This window comes from Chinchilla lanigera, unplaced genomic scaffold, assembly GCF_000276665.1.
Source record: "Chinchilla lanigera isolate Chin_1 unplaced genomic scaffold, ChiLan1.0 scaffold00050, whole genome shotgun sequence".
Classification (NCBI taxonomy): Eukaryota; Metazoa; Chordata; class Mammalia; order Rodentia; family Chinchillidae; genus Chinchilla; species Chinchilla lanigera.
Genome location: NW_004955451.1, coordinates 2,457,568 through 2,467,297, shown reverse-complemented (window position 1 = coordinate 2,467,297; position 9,730 = coordinate 2,457,568). Strand labels below are relative to the sequence as shown.

Sequence of the window (9,730 nt, the reverse complement as noted above, 5' to 3'; positions counted from 1 at the left end):
TGCCCTGCTCGGCTAGGGTGTCAAGGATCCCCAAGGCTTGAAGAGGAGAGAACTGGGAAGGGGGGCGCTAAGTGACAGAGGCGCCCAGGGGATGTTGAAGAAGTGACCGCATAGCTCCCAGCCCTCCCCACCCCGCGGGGCTAGGATCTCGGCTTTGCGACACCTGCTGGCTGGGAGGAGGAGACAGGGAAGATGCGCTCTCCCGAGCTCGCCTGAGGGGAGGCCGCGTCTCAGGGAAGGACCAGCCTAATAAGGAGACGGACACAGCGGAAACTCCGGGGAAAGCCCCCTCATACACAGAGGAAACTGAGGCAGAAAGAGTTTTGTTGTTGCCGCAGTGCTGGGAATAGAACCCAGAGCCTCACTCACGACAGGCAAGCGCTGCACCCCTGAGCTACACTCTCAGGGCAAAAGGGTGTCGGCCCACACTGCTCATCCTCCAAGAGGGATTTAGATGAGTTACACGGGAGAATTGTAGGCTTGATTTTGCCACTCCATTCAACAGCCCTGACACGGATTCTTTTTGAAATCCAGAAGGCAGAGAGGGGAAAGAATTCTGGGATCCGCGGGCAAATTCCTCCTCGGGGGCAGAGGAACCAAGGAGCACCCATTTTCCCAGCCCACCCACCCAGAAGCGTTGAAAGGGGTGCACTTCCTCTATGGCGCCGCAGAAGGGGACTCGGGGGTGGAGGAAGCCCCTTGCACTTCGCCTGGCTCCAGCGGGCGGCTCCAGACGCCTAGGGGCAGGAGCGGTGGAGAGTGGCCAGCAGGGGGCGCCCGGCCCCAGCCTGGACGCGGCAGGGGCTGGGGCGCGAGGGGCCCGGGGCGGCTCGGTGCCTCTTGGCCCAGCCTGCTCCCGGGGCCGGCACCGCCCGGCCTTGCGGCCCCGCACGCACACGGCTGAGCAGGGAGCACAGCCCCAGCACGCAGCTGCTGCCCCCCAACCCGCGCCCCGCCTTGGTCCCCGCCTCTGTTCCCCCTCATGCGCGTGCCGCGCCCCAGCCCCGCGCAACCCACAGAGCGCACAGCGCCGTTCACTTCGCATGGTAGCGTTTTATTGTTTTCTCGAATTTTTGTCGTTGCGTTCTCGCTTCGGAGCGAAAAGTGAAAACCTGAGGTGGAGCCCTTGGGCCGGGCCGGCAAAGCCCGGGCGCAGGGGCCGAGGGGCCGGCGGGGTGGCTCCTCCCAGCGGGCTGGGGCGGGGGCGACCCCCTCAGCCAGGGATGCCCACCCTCGCCCTGTACAATATAGATGCTCATGGAGAAGGAAAAAAATTAAATGCTATGAGTTAATCTCTAAATATATGTACACAGCAATGTACACCTTTGAATAAATTAATACCAATTTGCATATTCTGGGACCCTTAAAGCTTATTTACACAAATTACCATTTATTTTATAAATATCTTTTTTCCCCTGGGGACTCCAGGCAGAAGTGCCACTCCCTTTGCCGGCAGGGTGCGGGAGGGGCGCCTGTCTGGGGGTGGGCGAGGTGGGGGAGCTAAAAGGCCAGGGCCCCTTCTAGCTCCAGTCTCTGCGCACGCGGTCTTCTCTGGCTCCAGCACCAACCCCCCAATTTCTCACGCGGTCCGGCCCAAGGTCAGGCCCCGGGACTCACTCCGAAGCTCCCACCTCTGGCCGGGGCACCTTCTGGCTTCCGAAAAGATCTGGGACAGGGGTGAGGCCTCCCCCACAGCGCTGGGAGACTGGAGACCCCACCGATGTCACCTTGACTGATGCCGGAGCAGGTCTGGACCGAGTCCAGGGGCTCCAAGGCCCCTGTGTTCCCGGCGGCCTGATTCCTGGTTGAGGCCGGGGGACGTGCCCCAGAGCCCGGCTTGCCAGATGAGGCTATCTATTCTGGCTGCTGCAGCCCGCTGTTCTCCTTTATTTAAATAAATACCCATTCTGTGCTGTACACGTTCCAAGCAGTAGGGGCAGGCAGCCCTGGAGGCCTGCGTGGCAGCAGCGAGCAGCCGGGCGGCCCCTCACTTGGGCGACTCCCTGCCGGGCGAGAGGGCTCGCTGGCTCTCCAGCCCGCTCACCAGTCTCTGGATGTTCTGCAGTTCACTGGCTGCCTCCTTGGCAGAGCCGCCCGGGGACAGGGCTCCTCGGGAGGGACCTCCCACTTTTCGCAGAGCCAGCTCGGGCAGCGGGCTGGGTTCCCGGCTGTTGCCACCTGCAGCCTTGGAGCCCTCCACCAGCCCAGTGGTGAGGAGGCCAGTGCTAGGTGGAATGGTGACTGGGATCGGGTAGGGGCTGAAGCGCAGGCGGGGCCGGGCACTGCCCAGGAAGGGGCTCCGGGATAGAGAGCCCGCGGCGGCCGCAGCTGCAGCCGCAGCGCTGGTGGCCGGCAAAGCGGAGGCGGCTGCGGCAGCTGCTGCCATGTAGGTGTAGGGATAGGGGAAGAGGCCTCCGAAAGTGGGCATTGGGATTCCCTGCAAGGAACAGAACGAGAGGAGGGTTAGATATCCTGCCGGAGGTGTTTCTGAGGGTGGCCTGTAGGCTACAACTTATAAACCTAGTCCCACTGTTTCAGGATAGAAAACCTGAACTTGCGTAACTAAAACCACAGGCCACACAGGTAGACCTGAGCCAGTGTGCTCACAGCCAAACCCAGGGAGGGAACACATCACCCAGGTCATGACGCAAAGGCCTGGTGCCATCAAGCTCTGTGCTGGCTGTCACATCAGGTGTGAGGGGAAGATCGAAGGTGGCTCAACTAGCACTGGCACAGGAGGAAACCAGGCGGGCACAGTGCAGGTGGCCAGCAGGCAGCTGTGGCTGTCCTAGGAGGTCCCGGTAATTTGGAACAGTGTCCTTCCTACTGCTCCCTAGGGCTGGAGGAGCTGGGTAAACTCTCCCGGCTGCTCACCTGCCCACGGTCTCCTGCCTCGGCCAGGAGCAGGGCACAAGAGCCAGCAGGTTATGAACTGGCCTGAATGTTCCACAGGTAACTGGCAGGTTAGGGAAGAATGCAGTCTTTGCCTGTGGAGAGCAGAGCTGGCCCGGTAACCCTGGACAAACACCCCTGAGCTCCCGAGGCCCGACTTTTGGATTATCTGACCTTTGAGATAATGGCTCACTCCCCAGAGTGTGTACGTGGGGCAGTACCTTGATCAGGAGGGGGAAAACACCCTTGCTGAGAGGGTCAAGGCCTACAGGGCCTTTTAGACCTGGCATCTCGAGTTGGGAGGAGACTTCAGATCTCCAAGGATCTGCTCTACCTGCTAGCACTAGCCTGGGAACTTACCCACCACCGGTTCTACCAGTGGGTGCCTTCTGAGCTGGCTACTCTCACCCTGGCCTTGCACCTGTTGACCGGGCTATGTGCAGGAGCCCCGACTTCCCCGTGACTTCTATAATGCCCATAACTGTCACCAGAATTTGTTTATGGAGGAGGCATTCTCTCTCTCTCTCTCTCTCTCTCTCTCTCTCTCTCTCTCTCTCTCACACACACACACACACACACACACACACACACACACACACACACACAAAGTCAGGGGTACAGATCAACTTTCCAGGCCCTGGACCTGATTCTCCAGGGACCTCCACAGGCTGTTGGTACCTCAAACCCTCCACACATCCAGATGCTGATCTTGGTTGAAAACTCATTTCAGAGCCCCACCCCCACCCCACTTCAAAAATATTTGCTTCTGAACCAAAGGAGCTTTCTCAGACCTGAACTCCTATTTTGCTTCCCCTCAGATAAGATCTCGAGGGTTCAATTTGCCAGAAACCTCAGAGGGAAGAAAATGAATGAAGAGATTCCAAATCTTTCCACAAGGAATATTCCACCCAAGTAACCAAAGAGGCTGCCCCCCCATCGGATCTCCTTATTGTGCCACCGGCCACATTTTCATAAACTCTCCCCTGGGAGTTCAGAATTTCAAGGGGGCCCTGGGGAACTGAGCCCCCTCCTTTCCTAGATGTGGCTGGGAGTGGTGGGGGGACGAGAGGGGGGGAAAAACTGATCTTGTCCTTTGTCAGGATAGAGGACCCCTTAGAGAGCTTGAAATAGGCTAGAGATGTCTAGGAGGTGGACCATTTTTCTTGTCAATATCCAGAAAATGCAAAATTTCCGTTTCTAGGAGAAGGCTAGGCTACCCTTGCCTCTCAGGACAGTGACACAAAAGGTCTTCCTTCCCAAGACAACTGTCCTGAGAGACCAGAATCATAGACTACACAAAAGCCAGGGGCAACCTCAAAAGAGGCCACACACACACACACACACACACACACACACACACACACCTTCGGGTTGAACCCTGGACCTCCAAGTGTGCTGGACCGGTGCTTTCCCACTGAGCTACATCCCCAGTACTATTTATTTTTTATTTTGAGATAGGGTCATGCTAAGTCACTAAATTGTCCAGGCTGGCCTCAAACTTGTTATTTTCCTGCCTCCGCCTCTGGAATAGCTAAGAGTGCAGGAGTGCACCACCTTCGCTGGCTCAAGACTTACTGGGTGCACTCCCTTTTGCTGGGGTTATAGGGAAAGAAACAGGCCCAAAGAATCCCAGGGACTTCACCAAGGTCACACATAGCCAGAACCTAGGCCCACAGTTGTAAGCTCTCAGAACCTAGCTGTCGTAGACAGCGACCAGATCCAAGTCTATGAATTCTCCCAGAACTGTGATCCAGCCTCCTGGAGGGTCCAAGCACCTATGGCGGCCCTCAAGCCCTCCACCCGGCTCCGTCACCCAGATGGTGCTGCTTCCCATCTGCCGGCTGCTGCCTGCTCCCGGGCCTTACCTGAGATGCCAGCATGTGCTGGGAGAGGTGGAACGGGAAGGGTGCTGCGGTGCTCGCTGCGCTGGCCGTGGGGCCCAGCCCGCCTGCGTCCAGCCCCGCCGCGGTTGCGGGCCCAGCTCCTCCTGCATTGCCGCCTCCTCCTGCCACCGAGGCTAGCAGGTGACCCATGCCCATGGCAGAGAAGGCGCCAGGGCCCATGGCGAACTGTCCCGGGTGTAGGAAGAGCGGCTGGCCGGCTCCCAGGGGCCCAAAGAACTGCTGCCCGTGCAGGTGGCTGGAGAAGGCCAGGCCAGGCAGGTGTCCCGAGCCCAGGGGGGATGAGCTGTCTGTCTGCACCACCAGTGGCGCCATGCCGGTTTCCTTGCCCTCACCCGCCTCCTTGCGCCCCTCGTCCTTCCGCCGGGCTTCAACGCGCTCCTTCTCCAGGCTCCGCAGACCAAACGGGCCGTCCCCGCTGCTCTCTCCGGGTTCCTTGCCTCTCTCTGGGCTGCGTCGCTCCCGGGAGCGCTCAGGGTCGGTCAAGCGATGGGGGCTGGCGCTGTCCCGAGCCGGGCTGCGACCTAGGGCCACCACCCCGCGCTCCTCGCCCAGCCGCTCGGGCTCTGGGTCGCTGTCTGCGGCGCAGGACTTCTCCGCTGCGGGGAAAAGACGCGTGCGGGGTTACAGGGGCCCAGACAGAGACGGAGGGGAAGCCCTCTCCGGGGTCTGGGCCCGGTCGGTTGGGAAGACTTGAAAAAAGCCAGCTCTTGGGGAGGTCGAGTCGGAGGCGCCTCTAGAGTCAGGCAAGGGGCAGCTGCCAGTCAGCTAATCCAAGGCCCCACATTTATAGTGGAAGAAATTTAGAAAAACCTTATTGCCAGTGGACAGGAAACCTAATTGCCAGATTTGCACAGCCTGCAAGCCTAGCTCGGAATCCAACCCGACGCTCCAGCCACCAGAAACAGATCACACAGCGGGCGCAGGCCCGGGTTGGAAGCCCTTCCCCAGACACATGGTTCGCGCTTCTCCGCAGGGCTTTAAGCCAGCCAGGCTGAGCAGAAGTCCAGCTTGGCGCCCTAAGGGGACGCTCCCGGGCTCCCCTGTCCCTCTACTCGCCCCACCAACAATCCGGCCCTCACCTCGGGCCCGGTGCAGGCGCAGGGGACTGGGCGCTGTGCCCGGGGAAGGCGGCGGGTCCCGCGCAGGGGGAGGGTCGCAAGAGGAGGCGTCCGACTCGGCGCCGTCGCGCTCGGGCTTGCAGTGCTCCTCATACAAGCGCAGAGTGGGCAGCGTCAGCTGCTTCCTGGAGATGAGCAGAGGGAGCGGTCAGCAGAGAGCGCAACCCCTCCTTGGGCTTCCTGCAACCCGCGGCAACCGCCACAGGCCGTGGGGATCTTCGCTCACCTTTTCTCCCGACGGCCATTGCCGGTGTCCCGGAAGCCCTTGGCAAATGGATTGTTGTCGATCTTCAGCTGTGTAATCTGCGGGGACCGAGAGGGGGGCATTAGGTCAGGACCTAGGTCTTCCAGCCGGCCAGGGGCACCGCGAAGTCAGCAGCTGCGGGCTGCAGCGTGGAGACCGGGGATATGGTGACCGCCTGCTTGGTATGGGTCGCCCCGTGGTGAGGCCAGCAGACAGGTACTGAGGAAAGCGACAGTTCAATAAATAATCCATCAACACGCACACACAGGCCCAAAGCTGTGCACACAGAGTCGAAATCGGCCCAACAGAGCAAACAAGCCCGTGTGGTCTCGCAGGTTAAACCGCTCGGCATGGAGTAGGCACGCACGGATGCCGTAGCGCACACACACAAGTCTGCAGGTACAGGCAAAGCCAAATCCTTACACCCATGGTCCACGCACATGCACATACACGCAGAAAAAAACACACACACACAGAACCAAACGAATTCATACACTTCCACCCAGATCCAAGGCACCCTAAATGGTGTATGCCTGCCAGGAAACACTTCCATTCACAGAGACAGAAAGACCTGTGTGGACCCCCTTTCACGGGACTGCAGCGCTCAGGGCCACAGGCTTAGTGGGGGGTGGTCGAAAGAAGACCGTGGAAAGGAGCAAGTAGAAAAAGCCCTTGAAATCAAAGGAAAATTCTCTCAGCATCTCCCAAAGGGTTTGGGTCCTGGACTGACCCAGAGTTCTACCCTGGGCTGCTTTGGGGTGCTGTGTCACCTGTCCCACCCGCTGGCTCCCTCAGGAGGATGAAATAGGGGCCCTGAGTTCTTAGCCTCGGCAGAGCTTGGGCAGACTGCCCGGGGCGTCCTCTTTTCATTTAAATTCCCATCCCTGAGCCAAGAAATAAACGAATAAAATGTAAAAATGTCAGCACTGGTCGGAGTCCCTGCTAATTGCTAGGTAAACATCACCGAACTAGCGCCCAGCTGTTCAAGTGCCCCCAGGGAGTGTGCGTCCGTGTGGGCCTGAGAGAGGGTCTGGGGCTTTTCTGGGTGCGGTGCTTATGGATGAAAGACTTGGAGCTCCGGAACGGGCAGGGAGGGCAGAGTGGCCACGAGAAGGCGCGCGTGTTGGGTCGGACCTTGAGCCATCTGGGGGTGCGGAGCCCACCTCCCGGCCAGCGCACCTTGTCGTTCTGGTAGGCAGTGACAGCGATGAAGTCAGTCTCGGGGAACACGTAGGTGCGGAAGGTGCTGTAGGGCAGCTTCAGGATGTCGTTGGCTCGGACGATGTGAAAGCGAGGCTGGTACTTGTGCATGGAGTTCAGGATGGTCTGCGGGAAGGGAACGGGTCAACCAGCCGCCCCCAGCCCTCGCTGGACATCAGACCTGTTCCTCTGCCCGTCTCACCCTCTGTCTCAGTTCTGACCTTCACCCCTTTCTCTCTGTCTTAGTTTTTCTCACTTATATTTCTTTTTCTTCTATTTCCTCATGTCTTTCTTTCTTACAGCTTCTCTTTCTCCATTAAAATTTTCCCCAGTTGGAAACAGAAATAAAACAAAGCAGAAAAAGAACGCAATTCCACGCTTCACCTCACTTTGCCTTGGCATTGCTAAGCCCCAGAAATCTCACGGAGAGGGTCCTGGAAGGAGAGCACCAACTGCCCTGCTCAGAACTGGAAGCCACTCTGCCCCATCCAACCCTCCTCCTCGAACCATTTTCTGGGACCTTGGCTCAGGCAGAAACAGGGAGACCCCACGCCCTCTCCTCCCGGTTGGGCAGCTGCCTGTGAGGGGAGGGAAAGATTTCAGGGAGGCTGTAGGGGGGCTAATTTCATTTTTAAATCCCCTAGCCTTGGGGAAGAGTGAGGGTCACATGCAGGTCTTAGGCAGGTCTTTCAAGCTCGGCGCCTCCAGGCTAAGAGTGGGGTGACCTCCCCAGGACCAAAGTTGCTCAACCCAGTTCCCACCGCACCTGCCTCCGGCTTGATTCTGGGAGGGGCACTCAAGGCCTAACCGGAATTGAGATTTCCAGCAGCCTGGAGCTTACCCGCCACCAGCCAGTCCTTCCTGGGGCTAGCAGAGCAGAGATCTGGAGGCCCAGGCCTGGCCAGCCTAGGGCACAGGGCAGTGACCTGGGCAGGGGTACCCTGGGGGTTTGGCCTGTACTTCCAGATGGACGTGGAATCCTGCCACCCTCCTCTATCCACCTAGCTGCAGAGTGGCCAGCTCAGCGTCTTAACCCTGTCCCTGCTACGCCCGCACTCACGAAGCCATGCTTGTCGGAGATGTTGTTGGTCAGCTTTAGCTTGTGGAAGGCCACAGGCTTGGCCATCCACTGCTCCCCGGTGGCTGGACTGTCCGGGTGGATGTACATGCGTTTGGGCATCTCTGGGTCGGCCTTGCCTGCCACCATCCAGCGGGAGTTGTGGAATTTATAGCGGCAGTCATCAGCAGCTACAATATCCATCAGCAGGATGTACTTGGCCTTCTTGTCCAGGCCGCTGACTCGCACCTTGAAGGGGGGGAACATCCGCCTCGGAGGGAGGGAAGGGGGAGATGCCATTGGGACCAAGCTCTTCATGTTGGAGGGTCCCTCTTCTCACTGACCTCCAGCCCAGCTGTAGCTAGAGCAGCCTGGAGGGCTCAGTTGCCTGTCCTATGGTCCGGCTGCTCTGCCTTCTTCCCACTGCTCGGAGGACCCCAACCTATGGCTGCTGTTCCAGGGAGACCCCGTTTCTGCCCCTCAGATCCCTTCTTATAAGGCCTCCCCTTGGCCTTGGGCTCAGACCTGGGGACCCACTTTCTGATCTGAGATGAAAACCCCATCCAAGAAAGAAATCTAGGCCTTCTAGAAATACACTGATTTCTACTGAATCGCCCTGAAACTCGTTGAGAGAATGTACACACCAGGCACGGCAACTCCTGGAAATAAATTTGGAAGACATTTGCTTTGGGCACCAGGTTCCAGCCCGGTCAGAGCCCCTGACCCGGCAGTTCGGGGGAAGAGGGTACGACTGAGGCCTGGATTCTTAGTGGCTGAGCGGAAGGGTGGAAAGGCCGAGGAGACGGCTTTCATTGGGCTCCAAGGCCTGGGGCAGCGAGTGGATCCCTAGGGCCGACCTCCCCGGCAGGACAAGACTCCCATCGGGTCAGCCTCAGGCTCACTCCATTGCTGCTGGGATCAGAGCTGCGGCCCGAGGCTAGTGGATTCCCAAGGTCGGGGCAGGGAGTCCGAAAACGCTGCTCGCCCTGGAGCTAGGAGACGACCCAGAGGCAGAGAAGCCAGACCGCTGAGATGAGGCCAGCAGGGCCGGGCCTCCGGCGCCTCCTTGGCTTTGAGACCCAGAATGGCTGGGGCTATTCTTTAGGAGTAGGTTTTCGTTTTATTTCACGGGGAGCAGGGATTGTGTTTTGTTTTGTTTTGTTTTTTCTTTCGAAATTCACCCCGATACCAAACAAGAAAAGCTACTTGGTTGTCTGCGGAGCGCCGCGTGGCGCGCGGGCCCGGCGGGTGGGCGCTGTCGGGTCCTTCAGCCCGGGTGGGTGCTGTCGGGTCCCCCGGCCCGCCCGCCACCCCC

At 59.2% G+C, this 9,730-nt stretch overlaps 1 protein-coding gene across 1 annotated transcript; it reads right to left on the bottom strand.

The window, feature by feature from the left end:
• Nucleotides 1-1,033: 1,033 nt before the first annotated feature.
• On the bottom strand, nt 1,034-8,686 carry Tbx2 (T-box 2; the record flags this gene model as incomplete). The annotated part of the gene is given in 6 exon segments (XM_005393968.2): nt 1,034-2,437; nt 4,758-5,392; nt 5,876-6,039; nt 6,141-6,217; nt 7,338-7,484; nt 8,419-8,686. Coding segments are annotated over 6 exon segments (1,741 nt in total), but the record flags the coding sequence as incomplete, so codon positions are not given.
• Between the last annotated feature and the right edge of the window lie 1,044 nt (nt 8,687-9,730).